Source organism: Oncorhynchus tshawytscha, linkage group LG24 (genome assembly GCF_018296145.1).
Source record: "Oncorhynchus tshawytscha isolate Ot180627B linkage group LG24, Otsh_v2.0, whole genome shotgun sequence".
In the NCBI taxonomy this organism is placed as follows: Eukaryota; Metazoa; Chordata; class Actinopteri; order Salmoniformes; family Salmonidae; genus Oncorhynchus; species Oncorhynchus tshawytscha.
In genome coordinates this window covers 26,799,876-26,826,912 of record NC_056452.1, presented here as the reverse complement: position 1 = coordinate 26,826,912, position 27,037 = coordinate 26,799,876, and the positions used below count along the sequence as shown (strand labels likewise).

At 45.4% G+C, this 27,037-nt stretch overlaps 2 protein-coding genes across 5 annotated transcripts in view; one reads left to right on the top strand and one right to left on the bottom strand.

Annotated features, from left to right (window-relative positions):
• Positions 1-8,605, top strand: part of LOC112223279 (serine/threonine-protein kinase SBK1-like) — a 29,771-nt gene extending 21,166 nt beyond the window's left edge. For both annotated transcript variants that reach the window (XM_042305591.1, XM_042305590.1), the window contains exons 2-5: positions 5,311-5,579; positions 5,743-5,945; positions 6,762-6,953; positions 7,149-8,605. In XM_042305591.1, the coding sequence (XP_042161525.1) occupies positions 5,408-5,579; positions 5,743-5,945; positions 6,762-6,953; positions 7,149-7,850 (1,269 nt within the window). In that variant the 5' untranslated portion in view covers positions 5,311-5,407 and the 3' untranslated portion in view covers positions 7,851-8,605. The remainder of the gene's footprint in view (positions 1-5,310; positions 5,580-5,742; positions 5,946-6,761; positions 6,954-7,148) is intronic.
• Positions 8,606-16,245: 7,640 nt separating this feature from the next.
• Positions 16,246-26,542, bottom strand: LOC112223356 (transcription factor 20). Of its 3 annotated transcripts, XR_006079838.1 has the most exons (8): positions 26,294-26,542; positions 24,341-24,439; positions 21,469-23,624; positions 21,058-21,151; positions 17,656-17,705; positions 17,223-17,301; positions 16,437-16,987; positions 16,246-16,385 (listed from the first exon to the last, which is right to left on the bottom strand). XR_006079838.1 is itself a non-coding variant. In XM_024386345.2 (7 exons), the coding sequence occupies exons 3-6, from the start codon at positions 23,584-23,586 to the stop codon at positions 17,254-17,256; spliced, it is 2,310 nt and encodes a 769-aa protein (XP_024242113.1). In that variant the 5' UTR covers positions 23,587-23,624; positions 24,174-24,439; positions 26,294-26,542; the 3' UTR covers positions 16,246-16,987; positions 17,223-17,253. The 3 variants fall into 3 exon arrangements, 2 of the variants coding, with proteins under 2 accessions (XP_024242113.1, XP_024242112.1); XM_024386345.2 differs by having other exon boundaries at positions 16,246-16,987; positions 24,174-24,439; XM_024386344.2 differs by having other exon boundaries at positions 16,246-16,987.
• Between the last annotated feature and the right edge of the window lie 495 nt (positions 26,543-27,037).

Here is a 27,037-nt window from a genome sequence, read left to right as displayed (position 1 = left end):
CTGGAGAGAGACAGACAGTTTGTAGTGGACAACCCTTCTGGAGAGACAGACAGTTTGTCGTGGACAACCCTTCTGGAGAGACAGACAGTTTGTCGTGGACAACCCTTCTGGAGAGACAGACAGTTTGTATTGGACAACCCTTCTGTAGAGACAGACAGTTTGTCGTGGACAACCCTTCTGGGGAGAAAGACAGTCTGTAGTGGACAACCCTTCTGGAGAGACAGACAGTCTGTATTGACAACCCTTCAGGAGAGCGACAGACAGTCTGTATTGGACAACCCTTCTGGAGAGACAGACAGTTTGTCATGGACAACCCTTCTGGAGAGACAGGCAGTTTGTATTGAACAACCCTTCTGGAGAGACAGACAGTCTGTAGTGGACAACCCTTCTGGAGAGACAGACAGTCTGTAGTGGACAACCCTTCTGGAGAGACAGGCAGTTTGTATTGGACAACCCTTCTGGAGAGACAGACAGTCTGTTGTGGACAACCCTTCTGTAGAGACAGACAGTCTGTAGTGGACAACCCTTCTGGAGAGACAGACAGTTAGTAGTGGACAACCCTTCTGGAGAGAGACAGGCAATCTGTAGTGGACAACCTTTCTGGAGAGAGACAGGCAGTCTGTATTGGACAACCCTTCTGGAGAGAGACAGACAGTCTGTAGTGGACAACCCTTCTGGAGAGACAGACAGTCTGTAGTGGACAACCCTTCTGGAGAGAGAGGCAGTCTGTAGTGGACAACCCTTCTGGAGAGACAGACAGTCTGTTGTGGGCAACCCTTCTGGAGAGACAGACAGTCTGTAGTGGACAACCCTTCTGGAGAGACAGACAGTCTGTTGTGGACAACCCTTCTGGAGAGACAGACAGTCTGTAGTGGACAACCCTTCTGGAGAGACAGACAGTTTGTAGTGGACAACCCTTCTAGAAAGACAGACAGTCTGTATTGGTCAACCCTTCTGGAGAGACAGACAGTCTGTATTGGACAACCCTTCTGGAGAGACAGGCAGTTTGTATTGGACAACCCTTCTGGAGAGACAGACAGTCTGTTGTGGACAACCTTTCTGTAGAGACAGACAGTCTGTATTGGACAACCCTTCTGGAGAGCCAGACAGTTTGTAGTGGACAACCCTTCTGGAGAGAGACAGGCAATCTGTAGTGGACAACCTTTCTGGAGAGAGACAGGCAGTCTGTATTGGACAAGCCTTCTGGAGAGAGACAGACAATCTGTAGTGGATAACCCTTCTGGAGAGAGACAGGCAGTCTGTAGTGGACAACCCTTCTGGAGAGACAGACAGTTTGTAGTGGACAACCCTTCTGTAGAGACAAACAGTTTGTAGTGGACAACCCTTCTGGAGAGAGACAGGCAGTCTGTAGTGGACAACCCTTCTGGAGAGACAGACAGTCTGTTGTGGGCAACCCTTCTGGAGAGACAGACAGTCTGTAGTGGACAACCCTTCTGGAGAGACAGACAGTCTGTTGTGGACAACCCTTCTGGAGAGACAGACAGTCTGTAGTGGACAACCCTTCTGGAGAGAGACAGACAGTTTGTATTGGACAACCCTTCTGGAGAGACAGACAGTTTGTATTGGACAACCCTTCTGGAGAGAGACAGGCAGTTTGTATTGGACAACCCTTCTGGAGAGAGACAGGCAGTTTGTATTGGACAACCCTTCTGGAGAGAGACAGACAGTTTGTATTGGACAACCCTTCTGGAGAGACAGGCAGTCTGTAGTGGACAACCCTTCTGGAGAGAGACAGACAGTTTGTATTGGACAACCCTTCTGGAGAGACAGGCAGTTTGTATTGAACAACCCTTCTGGAGAGACAGACAGTCTGTAGTGGACAACCCTTCTGGAGAGACAGACAGTCTGTAGTGGACAACCCTTCTGGAGAGACAGCAGTTTGTATTGGACAACCCTTCTGGAGAGACAGACAGTTTGTATTGGACAACCCTTCTGGAGAGACAGGCAGTCTGTAGTGGACAACCCTTCTGGAGAGAGACAGACAGTTTGTATTGGACAACCCTTCTGGAGAGAGACAGACAGTCTGTATTGGACAACCCTTCTGCTGGTGTTGAATACTGAAGCACAGCTCCCTCTAGTTAGATACAGGAGGACACTTTACTTTAGCAGGAGATCCTGCTGGTGTTGAATACTGAAGTAAAGGCAAGCTGTGTTCTCGTCAACATGGTGTCTGTCTGACCTATATTGTGACTCATCACGGATCTCTCTATGTGCGTGTGTCTCTGTGTGTGTGTGTGTGTGTGTGTGTCTGTGTGTGTGTGTCATCATAAGCCCCCTTTGATCAGCTGGGCTAGGCCTGATGACTCATTCAGCTATGAGGCTTCCATACAAGTACAACAGGGCAGTGATACACACACACACACACACACACACACACACACACACACACACACACACACACACACACACACACACACACACACACACACACACACACACACACACACACACACACACACACACACACACACACACACACACACGTACCTGTAAATAATTGTCCTAGCTGCCAACACAGTGCTAAGGTGAGAGTACTGTTGGATAAGTCCTCCTCCAGAGTTAAAGAGATGGTGTGTGTGTCTGTGTGTGTGAGAGAGAGAGAGAGAGAGAGAGAGTGCGAGAGAGGAGAGCGAGAGTACGAGACATAGTGATTCTGATTGGAGACTGACGTACTGATTGACCTTGTGCCAGAGAGATGACACTATTGTGATATTTTAGATGATGAGAGTCCCATCTACCTATCCCCCCCACCCCCACATACACACGCACGCACGCACGCCCGCACACACACACACACACACACACACACAGACACACAGACACACATAGACACAGAGAGACATGCACATACATGGTTGTGCAGCGCTGGCTCCCGTGGTGCTTAGTAAGCTCTTCTGATCTCTGACAGTTACTAATGGCCTTCTCACTTTACAGTTCCTGCTAAGCTCAGCTCAGATCTGTGTGTGAGAGAGAGAGAGAGAGATGAAAGAGAGCGAGAGAGAGAAAGAGAGCGAGAGAAAGAGAAAGAGAGAGATGAAAGAGAGCGCGAGAGAGAGAGAGAGGGAGAGAGATGAAAGAGAGCGAGAGAGAGATGAAAGAGAGCGAGAGAAAGAGAGAGATGAAAGAGAGCGTGAGAGAGAGAGAGAAATGAGAGAGAGAGGGAGAGAGAGAGAGAGAGCGCAAGAGAGAGAGGGGAGAGAGGAGAGAGAGATGAAAGAGAGAGATGAAAGAGAGTGTGAGAGAGAGAGGGAGAGAGAGAGAGAGAGAGGAGAGAGATGAAAGAGAGCGAGAGAGAGAGAGATGAAAGAGAGCGAGAGAGAGAGATGAGAGAGCGAGAGAGAGAGAAAGAGAGAGATGAAAGAGAGCGAGAGAAAGAGAGAGATGAAAGAAAGCGTGAGAGAGAGAGAGAGAGAGAGAGAGAAAGAGATGAAAGAGAGAGAGAGAAAGAGAGAGATGAAAGAGAGCGAAATAGAGAGGGGGCAGAGAGTCATTCATCACTTAAACAGTCTCATGTTTCATCACCTGCTGGTGACACACACACACACACACACACACACTTTCGCTTACCTTGCGTACAGGGTCTTTATTGAATAGCAAGGTTGTAGATGGATATTGCTCTGTCTTTAATTGAATAATATTCAGATTTAGTTTTTATTTTGGTGATGTAATGTATTGATGGGGAAGAGATAGTATTATAGTAACAGGGAGGGACACTGAGACAGTATTATAGGAACAGGGAGGGACACTGAGATAGTATTATAGGAACAGGGAGGGACACTGAGATAGTATTATAGTATTATAGGAACAGGGAGGGACACTGAGATAGTATTATAGTATTATAGGAACAGGGAGGGACACTGAGATAGTATTATAGTATTATAGTAACAGGGAGGGACACTGAGATAGTATTATAGGAACAGGGAGGGACACTGAGATAGTATTATAGGGACAGGGAGGGACACTGAGATAGTATTATAGTATTATGGGAACAGGGAGGGACACTGAGATAGTATTATATGAACAGGGAGGGACACTGAGAATGGATTTATATTATTATAGGAACAGGGAGGGACACTGAGATAGTATTATAGGAACAGGGAGGGACACTGAGATAGTATTATATTATCATAGGAACAGAGAGGGACACTGAGATAATAATATAATACTATAAGAACAGAGAGGGACACTGTGTATATTATTATATTATTATAGGAACAGGGAGGGACACTGAGATAATAATATGATACTATAAGAAAAGGGAGGGACACTTCAATAGCATTAGATTATTATAACACTGAGTTCTTATTGCAGCAGAATAAATCAATACAAATCAGAACAATAAATTAAGATACACTATTTGACCAAAAGTATGTGGCCACCTGCTCGTCCAACATCTCATTCCTAAATCATGGGCATTAATATGGAGTTGGTCCCCCCTTTGCTGCTATAACAGCCTCCACTCTTCTGGGAATGCTTTCCACTAGATTTTGGAACATTGCTGTGGGGACTTGCTTCCATTCAACCACAAGAGCATTAGTGAGGTTGGGTCCTGATGTTGGGAGATAAGGCCTGGCTTGCAGTCGGCCTTCCAATTCATCCCAAAGGTGTTCGATGGGGTTGAGGTCAGGGCTCTGTGCAGGCCAGTCAAGTTCTTCCATAGTGCCAATGTAAAGTTTGGTGGAGGAGGAATAATGGTTATAGAAACATCTCAGGGATGATCAATGGAAACAGGATGCACCTGAGCTCAATTTCAATTCTCATAGCAAAGAGTCTGAATACTTATGCAAACAATGTTTTTTAAAATATTTATTTGTATATAATTTCCAAAAGCCTGTTTTCTCTTTGTCATTATGGGGTATTGTGTGTAGATCGATGAAGAAAAACATCAATTTAATCCATTTTAGAATAAAGCTGTAATGCAACTGTGTGTGGAAGAAAGGGAAGGGGTCGGAATACTTTCTGAATGTACTGTAGTGTCAGTGTGTGTGTGTGTGTGTGTCTGTATCTATAGTCAAAGGAATAGGTCAGAGTGTTCTGGATCGTAAAACGCTGCAGTTTTGAAAATAACAATTTCCTCTGTGAGAATAATCACACTGCAGTAGGTTGGAGATAGGCTGCTGTGTGTTTGTTTGCGTCTGCAGCTTTTCTGTTTATTTCATATTTATTTATTACAAAAAGAGACACAAAGAAGAGTTCAGATGTTTTAGTGTTGACTGATAAATGTCTGTATGTTTTCATTTCAACTAACAAAATGTTTTCCTGTTTCTATTTCTCTCTCCTTCTCTCCAGTTACACAAGCCGTTAGCCACCACTCTTGTCCTGCCCGTGAGTCCGTCCCCTAAACCTGTCCCCCTGTTCTTGTCCGTCCCCTAACTCGGTCCCCAGTATGAGTTCGTCTCCGCTGGGTTCCCGTGGCAACATGGACATTCTGGAGGAGCTGCAGCTGATCGCAGCACAGAACCTGGAGAGGTTAGAGGTCAACAAGTATTATGAGGTCATCAGGGAGCTTGGCAAGGGCACTTACGGCAAGGTGGACCTGGTCATACACAAGATCAGAGGTGTGGAGGACACACACACACACTAGACTTGATCTTGAGGATACACACATTTAACAGGATCATTCACTGGTCCAGCTCTGCAGGATTCTCTGCTGGATTACTTGCACGTAGCATGATCAACCATTATAATCATTCATCACTCCCATGTTGTTTTCCCCCTCAGGCACCAAGATGGCCCTGAAGTTCCTGAGGAAGAAGACGACCAAGCTGAAGTCGTTCCTGAGGGAGTACAGCATCTCTCTCTACCTTTCTCCCTGTCCCTTTATCATTAACATGTTTGGGATCGCCTTCGAGACTGACGACTACTACGTGTTCGCCCAGGAGTATGCCCTGTCCGGGGACCTCTTCGACATCATCCCTCCACAGGTACACACACAGACAGAGACAGAGACAGAGAGAGAGAGAGAGAGAGAGAGAGAGAGAGAGAGAGAGAGAGAGAGAGAGAGAGAGAGAAGAGAGAGAGAGAGCTGAGAGAGAGAGAGAGAGAGCTGGAGAGAGAGAGAGCTGGAGAGAGAGAGAGAGAGAGAGAGAGAGAGAGAGCTGGAGAGGAGAGAGAGAGAGCTGAAGAGAGAGAGAGAGAGAGAGCTGGAGAGAGAGAGAGAGAGAGAGCTGAGAGAGAGAGAGAGAGAGAGAGAGAGAGAGAAGAGAGAGAGAGAGAGAGAGAGAGCTGAAGAGAGAGAGAGCTGAGAGAGAGAGCTGGAGAAAGAGAGAGAAAGAGAGAGAGAGAGAGAGAGAGAAAAGAGAGAGAGAGACTGGAGAGAGAGAGAGAGAGAGAGCTGGAAGAGAGAGAGAGAGAGAGAGAGAGAGAGAGACAGAGAGAGAGAGAGAGAGCTGGAGAGAGAGAGAGAGAGAGAGCTAGAGAGAGAGAGAGAGAGAGCTGGAGAGAGAGAGAGCTGGAGAGAGAGAGAGAGAGAGAGAGAGCTGAAGAGAGAGAGAGCTGGAGAGAGACAGAGAGAGAGACAGAGAGAGAGAGAGAGAGAGAGAGGTTCTGTTCTAATGGCTACGTAGGGTTATTTGAACTATTACGGACTCTAAATGATGTGCAATGACAGTTTATAATAGCTTATGTCACATTGCTTGTAAGGTTCCAGTGAAGAATGCTTCGTAAGCACGTTTATAGTGGTTGTCATTACAGTCTTTTAGGTTTACATTGTTTCATAATCTCCGCCCCTCACCATCCAGGTGGGTCTCCCGGAGACGGTTGCTAAGCGCTGTGTGCACCAGGTTGCCATCGCCCTGGACTACCTTCACTGTAAGAAGTTGGTGCACCGTGACGTCAAGCCCGAGAACATCCTCATCTTTGACCGCGAGTGCCGCAAGGTCAAACTGTCCGACTTCGGCATGACGCGCCGCGCTGGCTCACCGGTCAAACGGGTGAGTGGCTAGAGGTCAAATCACAAGGAGCTTTATTTAAAAAGACGAAAAGGTAGTGAACTGTATGATAAATAGGCTGTCGTTTGAGATGCAGAACCTACCAAGTATGTCATAAAAGAGACCAGACCTCATGGGAGAAAACTTTAATGAAGAATGACATCTTCCTCATCAATAAACACATATTATTTCTTCCAGGTGAGCGGTACCATCCCCTACACGGCTCCGGAGCTGTGCGACACGTCTCGCCACGAGGGCTTCTGCGTGGACTACAGCACGGATGTGTGGGCCTTTGGCGTCCTCCTCTTCTGCATGCTGACCGGTAACTTCCCCTGGGAGAAGGCCCTGCCCTCCGACTCCTTCTACCAGGAGTTCACACGCTGGCAGAGACGGCGCACGGGCACCGTGCCCTCGCAGTGGCGCCGCTTCACAGAGCAGGCCCTCCGCATGTTCCGCAGGCTCCTCTCTGTGGAGCAGGACCGACGCTGCTCCGTCAAAGAGGTGTTTGGCTACTTCAGCCACAGCTGGATGCTGGATGGAGACAGCAACGGGAACGGAGGAGGGGGCGGAGAGAGAGAGAGAGGAGGAGGAGGGGTGAGGGTGGAGGGAGATGGGAGCAGTACATCGTCCTCGTCTGGAGAAGAGGATGAGGAGATGCTGGTGGAGAGGATGAAGCAGCAGACTCTGTCTCCTCTCTCTCCTCCGGTGTCTGTGGAGAGGGGCACTGGGGGGACAAAGGCAGGGATGACAGAGTCAGGTGGAGGACACCATTTTGTGTCTGTTTCTACCACCAGCTCTGTGCCCTCGACTAACAGCTATGACCGCATGCCCAGAGACAGCAACAGCAACCAGCCCCCCGGACGCATACTGGTGGCTACGCCTATAGAGATCTGTGTCTGAGATGTGTGATGGGCCTGGGAAGGACTGAGATACTGTGTACAGTACACAGACGTGCACACAGACACCTACACTCATATACACACACATATCCATACATTCAAATCAGTGGAGGCTGCTGAGGGGAGAACGGCTCATAATAATGTCTGGAATGGAGTAAATGGACTGGTATCAACAACATGGTTTTCATGGGTTTGATACTGTTCCATTCACTCCATTCCAGACATTATTATGAGCATTTTGCAAAGTGAAAAGGGAGCAACTCAAGACATTACTGATGATTCCCGTTGGGGTCTAAAATGATCCAGTCAGAGATCTGTCATTCTACAGACACAACTAGTCTTTATAGAGACTGCAAAGACTCAATGAACTACATACTGAACGATCAGCCAACCAACCAACCAACCAACCAACCGACAGATGGACAGACCAACCAACCATGGAGAGGTTGAAAAACACATTGTGATATGAAATGCTGGTATTCAGATGAAGATATAATATATTTCCCCCTAAAAAAAGACTACAGAAGTGATGTGCGGGAACCATTTATGGCAAAAAGAGATGGAGAAAAGAGAGGGATGTTCTTTTGGTTGAAGCTGATAGAATTGCCGCCTCAATGAAAGAATATCATCAAAATTAAACAGCAGTTTTATGTTTACTGTAATGCAATGTGAACTCTGGTACAAAGTGTGTGTGTGTGTACAGTACGTGTGTAGGTGTGTGTAACAGTACGTGTGTAGGTGTGTGTGTGTGTACAGTCCGTGTGTAGGTGTGTACAGTACGTGTGTAGGTGTGTGTGTGTGTACAGTACGTGTGTAGGTGTAGGTGTGTGTGTGTACAGTACGTGTGTGTGTGTGTAAGCGTGTGTAGGTGTATGTGTGTGTACAGTACGTGTGTAGGTGTGTGTGTGTGTGTACAGTACGTGTGTAGGTGTGTATGTGTGTGTAGGTGTGTATGTGTGTGTAGGTGTGTTTAGGTGTGTGTGTGTGTGTAGGTGTGTGTGTGTGTGTGTGTAGTGTGTGTGTAGTGTGTGTAGGTGTGGTTAGGTGTAGGTGTGTGTAGGTGTGTGTGTGTGTGTAGGTGTGTGTGTGTGTGTAGGTGTGTTTAGGTGTGTGTGTGTGTGTAGGTGTGTGTGTGTGTGTGTGTGTGTGTGTGTGTAGGTGTGTTTGTGTGTGTGTGTGTTTAGGTGTGTTTGTGTGTGTGTGTGTGTGTAGGTGTGTGTGTGTGTGTGTGTGTGTGTGTAGGTGTGTTTAGGTGTGTATGTGTGTGTAGGTGTGTTTAGTGTGTGTGTGTGTGTAGGTGTGTGTGTGTGTGTGTGTGTAGGTATATCACCGTTTCATGTGTATGGATCAGAAATATGATTAGGTGGATTTTTATTTGCCTTTGGAGTTTGGACTTTATTTCTTTAAATGCTAAAAATCCAGATTACATTTTTTCTATTGATTTTGAAAATGAGCTTTTAGGTGTTTTCTGTTCGACTAAATTCAGTAAAGTTTTCTGAACACTCTAGTGCAGCTGTGTCAAACTCATTCCACGGAAGGCCGAGTGTCTGCAGGTTGTTGTTTTTTCCTTTCAATGAAGTCCTAGACAACCAGGTGAGGAGAGTTCCTTACTAATTAGAGACTTTAATTCATCAATCAAGTACGAGCGAGGAGGGGATAACCTCGCAGACACTCGGCCATCCGTGGAATGAGTTTCACACGTGCTCTAGTGCCACATTTCTACTTGGTCTCCTGCAACACTTTTTGAACAGGAAAATGAATACTGCTGCAACAGCTGAATCTGGTAAAATCACTGAGTTTATGGAGGTATGCTCTCTACAGTTTATAATTTAGATTTAGTCCGATGATGTGCTACACATTAATATCGGATCATTCAAAGCCACTAGATTGAGAAGAGTAAGACATTCATTTAGATCCATTTTTTACAGAGAATTATATTCTGCCGTTGACAGCAAGCCCAGATGTTCCAGAGCCTCCTGTCTGGAAACAGACAGATAGCTGTTAATGATGTCCAACACTTTATCACTGACCCCTTAACACAGGGTTTCAGATAGCTGTTAATGATGTCCAACACTTTATCACTGACCCCTTAACACAGGGTTTCAGATAGCTGTAAATGATGTCCAACACTTTATCACTGACCCCTTAACACAGGGTTTCAGATAGCTGTTAATGATGTCCAACACTTTATCACTGACCCCTTAACACAGGGTTTCAGATAGCTGTTAAATGATGTCCAACACTTTATCACTGACCCCTTAACACAGGGTTTCAGATAGCTGTTAATGATGTCCAACACTTTATCACTGACCCCTTAACACAGGGTTTCAGATAGCTGTTAATGATGTCCAACACTTTATCACTGACCCCTTAACACAGGGTTTCAGATAGCTGTAAATGATGTCCAACACTTTATCACTGACCCCTTAACACAGGGTTTCAGATAGCTGTTAATGATGTCCAACACTTTATCACTGACCCCTTAACACAGGGTTTCAGATAGCTGTTAATGACGTCCAACACTTTATCACTGACCCCTTAACACAGGGTTTCAGATAGCTGTTAATGACGTCCAACACTTTATCACTGACCCCTTAACACAGGGTTTCAGATAGCTGTTAATGTCCAACACTTTATCACTGACCCCTTAACACAGAGTTTCAGATAGCTGTTAATGATGTCCAACACGTTATCACTGACCCCTTAACACAGGGTTTCAGATAGCTGTAAATGATGTCCAACACTTTATCACTGACCCCTTAACACAGGGTTTCAGATAGCTGTTAATGTCCAACACTTTATCACTGACCCCTTAACACAGGGTTTCAGATAGCTGTTAATGACGTCCAACACTTTATCACTGACCCCTTAACACAGGGTTTCAGATAGCTGTTAATGACGTCCAACACTATCACTGACCCACAGGGTTTCCAAAACGCGGTCCTGGATTTTGCCCTAGCACTCCAGGATCGGGTTTGGAAAACCCTGCCTTAACAGACACGTATCTACTTCATGACAGAAAAATATATTTTTTACCTTATTTTAGTCCATTTATTTGATTGTTTTACATTTCTAAATGTTGACGAATGGGGTATTGTTTGGAGATTTGATTATTATTTCACATTTTAAATTCAAGCAGAAAAATACATTGAATATTTACATTTTTTAAAATTTTAAATTGCATGACAAGTAACTAAAACATATCTTCATGGAAAATTTGAACTGGCTTTACAAAAAGTTACGTCAAGATTGTTGTGATGTGGAATTTTGCTGTACCGCAATTTCTTGCGCTATATCCCGAAGTCAATATCGTTGTGACCTCTCGAGATGTCTTAGGGCTAGAAACCAGACTGAACTATAATAACGGCTAGTTTTGGTTCAATGTGTTGTGTTTGTAGGCTGTCGATGCTCTGTTTCCATCTCACCGATCAGATTTAGGATCCAGAGCTACTGATCTACAGTATGTATTGCATTACATACTGTAGATTGCATTACATACTGTAGATTAGAGATGCATCTGGAATCCTATGGAGACTTTCTGGAATAGATAGTTCAAACTAATGCATTTTTGATCACAGTAAGCTCCTAAATTCCCAGGTCTTAAGAAGTTACAAGAGAAACCTGGGGAGGATTGGTTTTAGTATCACTTCGTTGCCAAGCAAAACGTCACAAGAAAGAGTAATGAATTAGTCATTATAAAGACAGAAAAAAAAGATGAGAAAAAAAAACAAAAAAAACCCTGTTGTGTGTTGCGATTTCCAGACATATTTGCATGAATCTGTATGTGCTGGAAAACAATTGTGGAAAACCTATTTTCTGTTTTGCCCTCACAGCTGTAGTATTCTGTTGTTCACACTTGGGTGTATGAATGTTGAATGACAGTCAGTAAAGTTACTTTCCTCTTTTCATCTGGCAACTTCCAATAATGAACTGTTCAGTACGGGTTGTAGCCAGTTGTGGTATTGTTGAATTCAACCATGCTCCAGGCAGAAGTTACCATTTAAATCCTCACCTCATCCAAGGGTGAAACCCTCCCAACTAACCTTAGATCAGTGTCTGGGGGGAGGGGGAATTACATCTTGTGACAACCTATGACCTTGTGTTCACCAACCCTGGACCTGAGGACCAACTGGGTGTTCACAGGCTTTTGTTCTAGCCCAGCACTAACTTGATTAAAGTAATCATCAAGACCGAAGGCTGGAACCACTGCTGTAGGTAATATATGAGTTGGACACGGAGGTCTGAGCGAAGTGAAACTGACGTAATGTGTTGGAAGTCGTTTTTGAGGTCTTTTTGTTTTTCTGTCCAGTGACCTATTTTCACACGGCATCATGATTTTTGTGGCGTTTTAGTGAGTAGGGGAACACAGCTCTAGAACTTGTGTCCGATTCGGTCTTTGCAATACAACGGTCTTCCCTGTAAGCTCCGATTAGTCGACAATAAAATTACAAATCTTGTTGGAATGAATGCTGGTGTGAGTTTGTTCCCTGTGTAACAGTATAACTTTAGACAGTCCCCTCGCCCATACCCGGGCGCGAACCAGGGACCCTCTGCACAACAGTCACCCCTCGAAGCATCGTTACCCATCGCTCCACAAAAGCCGCAGCCCTTGCAGAGCAAGGGGAACCACTACTTCAAGGTCTCAGAGCAAGTGACGTCACCGATTGAAACGCTATTTAGCGCGTACCACCGCTAACTAAGCTAGCCGTTTCACATCCGTTACACCAGTACCACCGCTAACTAAGCTAGCCGTTTCACATCCGTTACACCAGTACCACCGCTAACTAAGCTAGCCGTTTCACATCCGTTACACCTGGACTCAGAGATGTGCTCTGCAGGAGATACGGACTTGGGTAGAGTCTAAAGACGATGAGAAGCTTGATCTATTTAACGTTACTATTAAAATCAGGACTTACACAAAAAGTTTTTTTTTACAAAATATTTATTTAAGTTACATTTACCTCTGTTACGCTGAGGTAAGCCACAAAGTACAAAATAGCATCTGTATTGTTGCCTTAAAATAAAAGGAGAGATGAGAAGTGACATTCGCGTTGGCAGTCCTTGTCAAAACGTCAGTCAGTGGTGTTTTGGTTGACAACACAGATAGTCATTGGAACTGTGAGGGAAAAGGTTTTTAACCAGTAGACCGTACACGGAGTACACAAAACATTAAGAACACCTGCTCTTTCCCTGACAGAATGACCAGGTAAATACAGGTGAAAGCTATAAATCCCTTAAATGTCAGTGTGTTAAATCAACTTCAAATCAGTGTAGATGAAGGGGATGAGACCGGTTAAAGGATTTTTAAGCCTCGAGACAATAGAAGAGACATGAATTGTGTTTGTGAGCCATTCAGAGGGTGACTGGGCAAGAGGCAAGATTGAAGTGCCTTTGAACGGGGGTGTGGTAGTAGGTGCACCGGGTTTGTGTCAAGAACTGCAACGCCACTGGGTTTTTCCACACTCAGTTTCCTGTTTATCAATAATGGTCCACCAGCCAAAGGACATCCAGTCAACTTGACACAACAGTGGGGCACAATGGAGTCAACATGGGGGTGGGGGGGGGTGCAACTCAATATTAACATTGCTCCAGTCGGTCAATATGTGATAAATAATATCATTAGAATAATTAGAGAGAGACTCAGCCCTGAGATTTAGACACGGAAACAACATTACAAACCAAAACACATTTCACAACCATGAAAATAATAGTTCAAAAGTCATATTTGGTACAACGCATCGGTTTGATTAAAAGCAGCAACATCAGCAATTAAGGAAAGTGGCTTGGCGATCATTTAGCTCAGTATTGAAAACAAATCTGTTTCCCTGCAGCACAGAGAACAAAAAACAGAGAGAGAAAAAGACAGCCGTGTTGCTAGGTAGAATAGTTTCTGATGTGTAGCTATACTAGAATACCACTTAGAACACATACCCAATACATTGCTTTATTCTAGGTGCTATATAAGTGTGGATATTGGAACACACACACACACACACACACACACGTATCTCCTGCTGTGTAGGGAATCTTCTCCCAGGGAGTGGGCCTGCGGTAAAATTCACCATCACTGCTGTTCTGGGCTCCCTGTACACAGACAGACTGACTTCACAGGACTCGGACAGAAACACAATGGAAAAGCACAAACAGAGACAACGACCACCAGACGACCACAGTGACATCTCCTAAATGTACAGGTCTATCAGACCTGCTGTTGACATCTACAGCAGAAAGAGCAGGGTAGCTGCCCTGGTTAGTTGTGTTGATGCAACAGAAGACAACATCATGAACACTGACTGACTGATTTGTCCCTGCACCAAAGCTGGTGAGGAGAAAGACAGTAGTTTAGAAGAGAACAGGTGAGAGAGAGAGAGGAGTTCAGCCAGACAGATGAAAAGGAGAAGGTTGAACACGACCATGCTAACCAAAATCAACTGCTACCCGGTAAAGGATCATGTAAACCCAAACATGTGGTAGACAGTTAGAAACTAGAGACTGACTGTAGCACTACGGGTCTATACTTAGTGGAATTCTACAGACGTAGAGCTGATCTAAAATCAAGTCAGTTTACATCAATTGACGTACATAAAAACAAAACAAAATAAAAAGTGCCCTTGTTTAAACATATGATGCATGTGTAAGGTATTGTGGGTAATGGAAGTGTTGGCTTGAACTACTATCTTTGTAAATGTAATTCAAGAAAATAAAGAAACTCAAATGTAATGAGTCCCAGTAAAAACAGCCGAGGAAAGTTCAGAGCACATGACTGGTAATGAAGATGTGTGGACCAATCACTTTAGTCTCTGACCGCTGCATCAGCGAGATAGATAAAGCCATGGTGTCAATGAAACAAGTTCTCTGTACTGATGATACTAACGACTACAGTGCATTCAGAAAGTATTCAGACCCCTTGACTTTATCCACATTACAGCCTTATTCGAAAATGTCATAAATAATTCCCAATCTACACACAATAACCCATTATGACAAAGAAACAGGTTTTTAGAAATGTTTACAAACGTATTAAAAATTAAAAACAGAAATACCTTTTTTACATACGTATTCAAACCCTTTGCTATGAGACCCAAACAGGTGCTTCCTGTTTCCATCGATCATCCTTGAGATGTTTCTACAACTTGATTGGAATCCACCTGTGGTAAACTCAATTGAGCGCCGAGACAGGATTGTGTCGAGGTACAGATCTGGGTAAAGGTACCAAAAAAATGTCTGCAGCACTGAAGGTCCCCAAGAACACAGTGGCCTCCATCATTCTTAAATGGAAGAAGTTTGGAACCACCAAGCCTCTTCCTAAAGCTGCCACCCAGCCAAACTGAGAAATCAGGGGAGAAGGGCCTTGGTCAGGGAGGTGACCAAAAACCTGATGGTCACTGACAGAGCTCCAGAGTTCCTCTGTAGAGATGGGAGGGCCATCCAGAAGGACAACCATCTCTGCAGCACTCCACCAATTAGGCCTTTATGGTAGAGTGGCCAGATGGAAGCCACTCCTCAGTAAAAAAGCACATGACAGCCCACTTGGGAGTTTACCAAAAGGCACCTAAAAACTCAAGACCATGAGAAACAAGATTCTCTGGTCTGATGAAACCAAGATTTAACTATTTGGCCTGAATGCCAAGTGTCACGTCCGGAGGAAACCTGGCACAATCCCTACGGTGAAGCATGGGGGTAGCATCACGATGTGGGGAAATGTAACATTTCAGTTCATTTTTAATACATTCGTAAAAATGTCTAAACACCTGTTTTTGGTTTGTCATTACGGGGTATTGTGTGTAGATTGGTGAGGGGGATTTTTTGGGGGAATCAATTTTAGAATAATGTAACAAAATGTGGGAAAAAAAGTCAAGGGGTCTGAATACTTCCTGAATGCTGTGGGGGCGAGTCGTGGATTAGATGCTACAGGCCAGGGTGAGTCCACTTTGGTGAGGGTTATGCATACATGCCTTAACTTTATATGATTTAACAGTTCCATACATTAAAGTGCCACTCCAAAGTGCTTTCAGCAACATCCCTCAGTAGAGGAAGTACATTCACAAAATGAATATACGATACAGGTAAGAAACAGTTAACCCTCAATTATTTATATCACCATCAAATGAGAAAAAAAAGGGCAAGTAAAATCAGTTGAAATGGCTCGTCACACCCTCAGAACTAAAATCAGATGAATCTGGCATTATTTTTCATCCCATGTAGTAAAGTATGGTCTTTATGAATAGATCTCAGGTACCTGTATTGTAATCAGATATGGTTCTGTCGATAAACCATTCTGCACCAGTCTCCACACCACCGCTATACGACCACCAGCTCCTCTACCAAGTGCAGTCTTCAGCGTTGAGGTTCTCACTCATAACTTTGATGCATACAAACACACCTCCGCTATACGACCACCAGCTCCTCTACCAAGTGCAGTCTACAAACACACCTCCACTATACGACCACCAGCTCCTCTACCAAGTGCAGTCTACAAACACACCTCCACTATACGACCACCAGCTTCTCTACCAAGTGCAGTCTACAAACACACCTCCACTATACGACCACCAGCTTCTCTACCAAGTGCAGTCTACAAACACACCTCCGGGTCAATGGCAAAGTAAAAAACTAAAGCCACAAGATCCCCCCAAAATAAATAAGCCAAATATAAATTACATACTTTAAAAAGCTTTATAAAATTAAATATCTCCAATTATTTTATCAACATTTTAATTTTTTAAAAAGGGAGAGAATCCTTTTTCCTAATAAATAATTAAAGCGATAGCACGTGTTTAGCCATAAGCCATAAGCCATAAGCTAAACACGTGCCATCTTCAATCAAATGGTGGCATTGGGCCCTGTTCCCAACTCTTCTGTTAAGTCATTCTACAACCCACCGCTGGCAGTCAGTCCAGAACCAGGAGAGGTGGCAGAACATTAGGACAGCCTTGGTCTCCTGCTTAGTCTTCGCAGTACTTTATGTGGTGAAGATAACAGGAAAGGTAGCAGAGGTGCAGAAAGCCAGTTTAAGGTTTGTGGGTGTTTGCATTCCGCCCCCAGCCCAGCTGTCAATCCAGAGGACAGTTACAGCGTTGCCACAGTTACCGGGTTCACAGGAGAAACCCCCCTCGTAACGCCACAGATGAACGACGCCTGGAATGGAAGAAAAAATATATACATATTGTTTTCAAACAAAGACATAACATTTAGCAATTTGGATATAAAACAGAAATATCCTATTACCATCATTGTGATCAAAGAAGACTGTTAGAATATGTAAAAACACTAACAGATGTGACTAACACGCAGGCCAGTAACGCTGAAATAAAGTGGACAACAACCAGAAAAGAGATGGTGTTGTCATGTATAAATGTGAAAGAGAACTAACCATGTGTAATCAAGTCTATCTTCTGGTTGTGTCACCGGTTGTCTCTTCTGCTCCCAGGAAGGCCTTGGAACGACTTGTTCTAGGTGGGAAGAGACAAAAAATCCCAGTAACACACAGCAAAACCAAAAGGGAACAGTGTACTATGCACTACAATACATCACAGTGGTTGAGTGCTGGAGAAATTCAATCCCGACTTCCATTCTGATTTTCTAGGACTGTTAACATCATGCAGTAGGGCTGTGTAGTCAGCCTCAGCATGAAGCAACTTCATCTTAGCGATGCACAATAAATCATAAAAACGGATGGCTAAATTGTCAGTTCCATGTCAAGCAAACGCTTTCACAAAAAGACTTTGTACAGTGAGACAGAAAACACTGACAGCAACTGAGTGAGTGAATAGCAGCCACTTCATTTAAAAATCCACCGTCCATACCTTGTGTTTGGTGCATTTCATGGAGAAGTTCTCTTCATTGAGGACACAGTCTGTGGGGAGAAAAATGCTTGGATCAATGAAGGAGACTGATCAAGAGCAAAACAGCAGCTGAACCAGCCTACACACACACACACACACACACACCAACCGGCTACAGATAGAGCCTCCACACACACACACACACACACCTGGGGTGGCATTACCATTTTACAAACACAGTACTAGTGTTATAATATAGGGAGGGGGAGGTTAGTGTTAGGACACAGACAAACACACGATCCAGGATACACTTCACACTCCATCCCACAGGGGGCATTAACTGGGTCTAGCACATCCGCTGCTGCCAATTACAGCCAGTCAGTGTCCCAGCTGGCAAGCCGTGAGGCTGCTGTTTGTGTTTGATGGCCCGAAGGCCTTTCCTTTTGTTTTCACTCTTTCGTTTGGGATTAAATTACCCTTTATGTACATATTTATGTTTGAACAAATAATCCTGGACTGGCCGACCTAGAGGTCAAGAGAAACAGAGCTGGCCCTGGACCAAGGTAAAGTTGCTCTCTCCCTGGGTACATGTATATTCAACACCTGGTCGCATGATTTCTCACATAAATGCACATTCATTCAGGTTACAGACCGGTTAGCTGGGTCGCAGATCCCTAGACATAACGAGTCAGGTTACAGACCGGTTAGCTGGGTCGCAGATCCCTAGACATAACGAGTCAGGTTACAGACCGGTTAGCTGGGTCGCAGATCCCTAGACATAACGAGTCAGGTTACAGACCGGTTAGCTGGGTCGCAGATCCCTAGACATAACGAGTCAGGTTACAGACCGGTTAGCTGGGTCGCAGATCCCTAGACATAACGAGTCAGGTTACAGACCGGTTAGCTGGGTCGCAGATCCCTAGACATAACGAGTCAGGTTACAGACCGGTTAGCTGGGTCGCAGATCCCTAGACATAACGAGTCAGGTTACAGACCGGTTAGCTGGGTCGCAGATCCCTAGACATAACGAGTCAGGTTACAGACCGGTTAGCTGGGTCGCAGATCCCTAGACATAACGAGTCAGGTTACAGACCGGTTAGCTGGGTCGCAGATCCCTAGACATAACGAGTCAGGTTACAGACCGGTTAGCTGGGTCGCAGATCCCTAGACATAACGAGTCAGGTTACAGACCGGTTAGCTGGGTCGCAGATCCCTAGACATAACGAGTCAGGTTACAGACCGGTTAGCTGGGTCGCAGATCCCTAGACATAACGAGTCAGGTTACAGACCGGTTAGCTGGGTCGCAGATCCCTAGACATAACGAGTCAGGTTACAGACCGGTTAGCTGGGTCGCAGATCCCTAGACATAACGAGTCAGGTTACAGACCGGTTAGCTGGGTCGCAGATCCCTAGACATAACGAGTCAGGTTACAGACCGGTTAGCTGGGTCGCAGATCCCTAGACATAACGAGTCAGGTTACAGACCGGTTAGCTGGGTCGCAGATCCCTAGACATAACGAGTCAGGTTACAGACCGGTTAGCTGGGTCGCAGATCCCTAGACATAACGAGTCAGGTTACAGACCGGTTAGCTGGGTCGCAGATCCCTAGACATAACGAGTCAGGTTACAGACCGGTTAGCTGGGTCGCAGATCCCTAGACATAACGAGTCAGGTTACAGACCGGTTAGCTGGGTCGCAGATCCCTAGACATAACGAGTCAGGTTACAGACCGGTTAGCTGGGTCGCAGATCCCTAGACATAACGAGTCAGGTTACAGACCGGTTAGCTGGGTCGCAGATCCCTAGACATAACGAGTCAGGTTACAGACCGGTTAGCTGGGTCGCAGATCCCTAGACATAACGAGTCAGGTTACAGACCGGTTAGCTGGGTCGCAGATCCCTAGACATAACGAGTCAGGTTACAGACCGGTTAGCTGGGTCGCAGATCCCTAGACATAACGAGTCAGGTTACAGACCGGTTAGCTGGGTCGCAGATCCCTAGACATAACGAGTCAGGTTACAGACCGGTTAGCTGGGTCGCAGATCCCTAGACATAACGAGTCAGGTTACAGACCGGTTAGCTGGGTCGCAGATCCCTAGACATAACGAGTCAGGTTACAGACCGGTTAGCTGGGTCGCAGATCCCTAGACATAACGAGTCAGGTTACAGACCGGTTAGCTGGGTCGCAGATCCCTAGACATAACGAGTCAGGTTACAGACCAGTTAGCTGGGTCGCAGATCCCTAGACATAACGAGTCAGGTCACAGACCAGTTAGCTGGGTCGCAGATCCCTAGACATAACGAGTCAGGTTACAGACCAGTTAGCTGGGTCGCAGATCCCTAGACATAACGAGTCAGGTCACAGACCAGTTAGCTGGGTCGCAGATCCCACGTGTAACCACGTGTAACCACGCCAGCCCAGGACCTCCAGATCAGACTTCTTCACCTATGGGATGGTCTGAGACCAGCGACCTAGACAGCTGATGAAACTGAAGAGTATTCGTGGATGTAATAAACACAAAATATTTTGTGTGGAAAAACTAATTCTGATTGGCTGGGCCTGTATCCCCAGTGGGTGGGCCTATGACCTCCCAGGCCCACCCATGGCTGCCATGTGAAATCCATAGATTAGGGTCTAATTAATTCATTTCAATTGACTGATTTGCTTACATGAAACTGTAACTCACTGAAATCATTGACATTGTTGCACGTCGCGTTTATAGATTTTTGTTCAGTATAGATTGCTTATGAATAATCACCATTAATAAATGGAACAATGATTATGTTATTCAATGTACTGACTCCAAAGTGCGGCACGCAGGCCACGGAGCCTATTTCAATGCACACATGCTCCTATTATGCACAACAAAAATATATACTTTTTTTATTTTTTTATTTTTTTATTTTTACATAGGCCGTAACAAAAGGTCAGTAGGCCTGTGCTAGTAACGGTGTCTTGACGCCCCATTGCTGGTGAGCTTGCAAAGCAAATAGTTCATATTATTGATCACCAACATTTTTTGGAGCCGGACATTTATTACGGCAATCCTCTCTCTCCCTACAATTTCACATTTGCACTGTACCCAATAGCTGTACAACAAATCAGCAATCTGTTCTCTGGCGCACTGGACCTTCGTTGATCGACAGCTTGCTGGTCCAATCAGAGGTCAGAGTGTGCATTTCATAAGCCAATCTGTTGCTCTTTTTATTCTAAGGGCAATGCTGTGGCTACTGCCTCTGGCTGCGTGGAGAGTTATCCACAGAGACTGTGCCACAAAATACGTCCAGAGTCTTGACGCTCCGAAGTCAAGTCTCAAATAATGACATTTTCTATCAAATCGAGCCTCAAGACACATCTGTGAGACAAGGAGACTCACCCAATGGTCCCGGAAGGGGACAGGGATAAGGACAGAGGAGACTCACCTGACTGTAGAGAACACCTGTAGTGATACTTGTTGGGGCATCCTTTGATGAAGCAGCCCAACGTGGCACCTGGTTTATGGCATCGAGAACACGTCTGAAAACATGAAATACAATGAATTGGTTTTCTCGTGTTGCGGGCCAAGACCAAAGACAAGCTGCTGTAGTAGTTTACATTGCGGGTACATTTCGCTACACCTGCAATAACATCTGCTAAACACGCGTTTGTGACCAATAAAACTTGATTTGACATTGTTTGACAGAGTTGTAGCACTGTTACATATGAACTAAATGTAAAAATAGTAAAAAGACAGTTACAACAACAGACATAGTCCCCATGGAAGATCACTATATATTCACCCCAAATCATACATCAATAAAGACAAGTTTTTATCCTGCAGGATTTACACTTACAGTCTCCTGAGCCACCTTGACTACCTCTTCCAGGCCGTAGACCCTTCCCTTCACCAGGAACACACCTGCAGACCAGATGCTGCAGTCCTCGTGGAGCCAGTACTCACACTGGTCCAGAGGCACCACCGGGGGAATGTACCAGTCATCCACTGCAGCCCTGGACCCAGATGTTACCGAAGGCCCAGCCTCAACCCTGACCCTCTTAGCTCCAGGGCTGCCTGAGGGGTCGCTGTCACTGGTCCACCTCCCCAGCAGGCCCTCCCGTTTCAGCCGGGGGTCAGGTTTGTGGGGCCAGGGGACCCCCGGGGGCCGAGCACACTTTCTACCCCGGCCTCTCACGCTGCAGAATGAGTCAGAGTCACTGAGATCCTCCTCTTCTTTGAGGCCTGGTTTGCTAGCTGGGGCTTCAGTGCTGGGTCTGTATCCCTCAGGGTAGTATGGCCCGTGGAGGTCCCCAAGGTCCATGGCGTTAGCCGAGCCTCCACACAGGCAGCAAACCAGGGAGCTGTGGTGCTGGCTGTGGGTGGAGATGCGGCCCAGCTGGAGGCAGGAAGTGGAGGGTACAGCCCCTGGGATGAAACCCCTGGATACTGAACTTCCAGCCTGCTGTTGCCCCTGGCCATTCTGCCTGGGCTTCTCCTCCTCTGGGTAGTTGATGACAGTACAGTTGGCGGGGGAGGTCTTATGCTCTATGTGGATGAAAGGAGAGAACGTGTCCACCCTCATGTCCCTCTTCTCCTCCTTGTAGTTGATGCATTTCAGTTTGATCTCAGGCTCCCGAGGGGAGAATATTGAGGACTGATCCAGTCTGGGTTTCTTCCTTTTCTTCTTGGGAGCAGGGGTCACCTTCCTTGTTTTGGCTGTGGGAGCAGCTGCTTCGCTGCTTGTAGTTTCAGCTTTATGCTTCCCGGGTTTCTTTGGAGATGTTTTAAGTGACGGCGATACAGTCGGTAAATTCACCTCAGAGGGCTCGGGACCTGACTCTCTGTGTTCCGACTCCTTCTCTAAATCTTTGTCTGGAGCAAAGGGCAGACTGGAGGTTATCGGAGATGTGCGGTGGTTGTGTGGGTATTTCGAAAAACGGGCATGTTCCGGATCTGAGGTAGACTCTATGCAACGGCCTGTGTTTGTGTAAATGTTATCCATATGACCGGTCAGTGAGGCTGCCGCCTGTACTTTAGTCTCTTCCTCACAGCTAGACTCTGCTTTATTCTGGACCTTCTTCTTCACTACAAACGAGGTCTGTTCGTTAGGACTAACACCGGCTTTAGATGGACTGCTCTGGGTCAGGGGATTCGTCTGAGACTTGGGCTTCTTAGTAGATACTTTATACCAGTTAGGGTTTATATTCATCACTATGGCCTCTAGCCTGGTTCCCCTGCCAGAGCGAGGGGGAAGTTGTTTCCTCTCAGAAGCCCTCTGCTCTACCTTGACATTACCATTCAGGTGAGTAGCAGCTGTCTGCTTGGGTTTCTTTTCTGAAACCTCTGGCACAGTGCTCTCGTCTTCTGTCAAATCAACAATAGGCTCCAAAGCTGCCTTGGGTTTATGTCCTGGCTGCTGGAAGTCCTTGCTGTAATCTAACCTTGGTGTATTCTCACCATTAGACCTTGTCCCCTGTACTGCAGACAGCCCAGGTCCTCCTTTCCCCAGCTCATCCCAGCAGGTATCAGCCGTGTCGTCTGGTGAATAATTGTATGCACAGGGTGAGCAGGAGGGCTGAGGCAGAATGAGCCCATCCTCTACGTCGTCCAGTGAGACAGAGGGAGAGACCGGGTCCTCCAGAGGACTGATATAGTCCCTATTCAGAGAACACAGGTCCCTGGGACTCCTGCTGTCCTGCATCAGGACTGGCTCCTCTGTTCTAGAGATGAGAAAGAGAACCTCTGAAGCCCTCTGACCATCCTCCATGTCTGTAGTGAGAGACTCTGGGGAGGAATCGATACAGATGGCAGAGTTGGACCAGGTGCTACTACCCTGGCCATTCTGCAATCCTTTGTTGACTGTGTCCTGAGAAAGAGTGTGTTTCATTGAACTCCCTCTCTGTTGAGGCTTGTATTTCTCCACTCCTCCGTTACTGGCAACTCGATGGCCATTGATTTCATGAGACTGCTGCATCAGACACACCCCTGCGACATTCTCACCCACCACCTGGGCTGGAGGGATAGAGTCAAACATTTCCAACCGAGGTGCTAAGCACAGAGGCCTGTCCACCTGCTGCAGGTAGCCATCCATTGTTGAGAACCTGCTGATCGACGGGACACCGTAGAGAGAGGAATGCTGCTGGGAGAGAGAGGGATGCTGCTGGGAGAGAGAGGGATGCTGCTGGGAGAGAGAGGGATGCTGCTGGGAGAGAGAGGGATGCTGCTGGGAGAGAGAGGGATGCTGCTGGGAGAGAGAGGGATGCTGCTGGGAGAGAGAGGGATGCTGCTGGGAGAGAGAGGGATGCTGCTGGGAGAGAGAGGGATGCTGCTGGGAGAGAGAGGGATGCTGCTGGGAGAGAGAGGGATGCTGCTGGGGGAGAGAGGGATGCTGCTGGGGAGAGAGGGATGCTGCTGGGAGAGAGAGGGATGCTGCTGGGAGAGAGAGGGATGCTGCTGGGAGAGAGAGGGATGCTGCTGGGAGAGAGAGGGATGCTGCTGGGAGAGAGAGGGATGCTGCTGGGAGACAGAGGGATGCTGGGAGAAGACATGAGACCGGCTCACATATGAGAGAGTGACTGTCGTGTTGGAGAAGGCATTGTCTGGCTGGATCTGGTCTACTGGTTGAAGCCTGTGGTCGTGGTCAGTCTCAGGGAAGTTTGGGTACCAGCTGGGAGGCTTGACCACCTGTAGGACGTCCATGGAGTTGGCTTTCAAGAGGCATTCCTCACCTGTTCTGGTCAGGTCCATCACAGCGGGAAGGCTGTGGGTGGAGGAGAGGTCCTGTGGCTCTAAATCATCAGAGTCCCCCAGCGGTTGCTCCATAGCAACTGAAATTGCGCAGAAATACAGAAAGGTTAGATATATACATGGAATTGAAATGATCTTGATGACCTCAAGTGAGAACATGACTGGATATAGGACAAGATTGGGTTCCATCATCACCAAGCACATTGGTCAACAGTGGATTGCAATTTTATCTAGCTAGAGTACAGACAACAAGCTGCTAGCGATAATGCACATCACAGATAGCTAAATATCGAAATAGCTAACTAGAAAGCAAACAAGTCAGAACTAAATGCTAAACGTGCCTCTAACGCTGTTTTCGTTGGCTGTCAGCGTTCACTTAGTTTTCCATTACTACTGTTCAAAGTAATGTAACGTTAGTTGCAGATTCATTAAGTGGCAGGTCAACAAACGAGTAAACAAACAAAGTATCGCGTTTGTACTTGCGGCTACAGTATCAAGCAGACTCGGGAAAAGTGGCCAAATCAGAAGTATATAAATTACTGGAAATCCACCAAAATAGATGCGATAAGAAAAGAAACTAACAAAAGTTACCAACTGGCTTCGAATCTCTAACTTCTCACAAACAAATAAATTTAGCCAACTACATTTATGTTTAGCCAACTACATTTGTTTATTTATGTTTAGCCAACTACATTTGTTTATTTATGTTTAGCCAACTACATTTGTTTATTTATGTTTAGCCAACTACATTTGTTTATTTATGTTTAGCCAACTACATTTGTTTATTTATGTTTAGCCAACTACATTTGTTTATTTATGTTTAGCCAACTACATTTGTTTATTTATGTTTAGCCAACTACATTTGTGTTTAGCCAACTACATTTGTGTTTAGCCAACTACATTTGTTTATTTATGTTTAGCCAACTACATTTATGTTTAGCCAACTACATTTGTGTTTAGCCAACTACATTTGTGTTTAGCCAACTACATTTGTGTTTAGCCAACTACATTTGTGTTTAGCCAACTACATTTGTGTTTAGCCAACTACATTTGTGTTTAGCCAACTACATTTGTGTTTAGCCAACTACATTTGTGTTTAGCCAACTACATTTGTGTTTAGCCAACTACATTTGTGTTTAGCCAACTACAGCTAACTTTCTGTAACCTGGAATGACAGCTGACTGTCCCAATCCAGCTCCCTTTAAAAAAGAAAGATCCTCAGTCAAATGGGTTTTGACTAAGAAGTACAGCTACGACCGGAGGGGACTTTTTCCTAGCAGGTTAGAAGAAGTTACACTGCAGGTTAGGAGACTTTAGTCAAGGTTGGGGAAAGGGTTAAGATGATCTCAAATGATCTCCTAACCAGTTACGAAACGTCACTTCCGGTCTTAGTTGTACTCCATCAAGTCCAGCCACAACTAGTCAAATGTGAAGGATGATTCGTGCGACAACAAGAGTTACAGTAACATTACCTCAGTTAGGTTAATCTGATAACTAACTATGTAAATAGGATACGTGTTTTGATTAGGTTTGTTAATGTAACCAGTTCACGATGTACTAAACTAGATGTAGTTAGACGCTTACCACAAAACAATGTCCCTTGTAAAAGTTGCACCTCTCTAATACTCTTCTAAACTAACCAATGAATCTGTAGTTTATAGGATAAGGTCAATTTATTGTGAAATAAAAGGTGACTGGCTGTTGGCTATAATAATACAATCCTTGAATATTTGCTGGTTATTGCCATTCAGCGTTGGGGATTGATTTCCCGCAGACCACGGAGGGGTGGAGTGATGCATTTATTAGATACAGCTAACTAGCAATCAACTTTGATTTATTTATGGTTTCCTAGCTAGCTTGCTAAGCTAATTTGCTAGGCCCTTCGTATGAAACAAAAAAGCGAGCATATTGCGCTGCCGGAGACTGAAACTTACCCAAACAGGAAGGAGTGTGGGGATTTTACAAACGTCCAATTCAACAGTGAGTCCCACCCAGCATCTTGGTCAAGAGCCAATCTAACTCTTGTACCCTAAAACCCCGAACTAGATGTGTGTCAGTAAACAGGATCAAATATCCCTGCACTTTCCCAAACACGCGTAAACTGCGCAACATTTCAAGAACAGCATTTGTCAGCTCTCAGCCTGGCAATCACAGTGAAGCATTATGGGAAGTTGGGAAACAACGAAACTTCATATACTGTCTGTCATTGGGACGAAAGCTGGCGGAGTTGCTTTTCATCGGCAGGTATTCTTGTCCTGGTCCTTAATTTATAAGCATAATTTTTCTCCACACAGATATTATTTGGAATAATCGGAACATATTGTATAAAAATACTTATTTGGTTTTAGGATATTGGTTACCGAAATAATATCCTATTGGTGAGCCAACTTGTAAATGCAGAGGGTCTTTTACTTAATCATAAGGAATTGTTATCACTTTACAAGATCCCTGTAACACCTAAAGATTTTGCAAGACTAGATGCCATTCCCTCCGGTATTGCTTTATTATTCAGGAACGTGTCAAGACTTGACCCTCAGAACATACGATTATCCCGGGTGACTCATCAGTAGGAAAGATTCGTTTTTTTTGTTGGTCCATTCAACAGTAGAGCTATACAAGTCTTGTTTCAACAGGATGTTGTATCTATACAGTGGGGCAAAAAAAAAAATTTAATCAGC

Excerpts from the sequence above, each read along its gene's own strand:
- LOC112223356 (XM_024386344.2), bottom strand. The coding sequence starts at position 24,434 with ATGGAGCAACCGCTGGGGGACTCTGATGATTTAGAGCCACAGGACCTC. Across the intron at positions 21,152-21,468 it reads TCAAGGTGGCTCAGGAGACT|ACGTGTTCTCGATGCCATAA; the intron begins GTAAGTGTAAAT and ends TCATGTTTTCAG. Across the intron at positions 17,706-21,057 it reads CAGGTGTTCTCTACAGTCAG|ACTGTGTCCTCAATGAAGAG; the intron begins GTGAGTCTCCTC and ends TTCTCCCCACAG.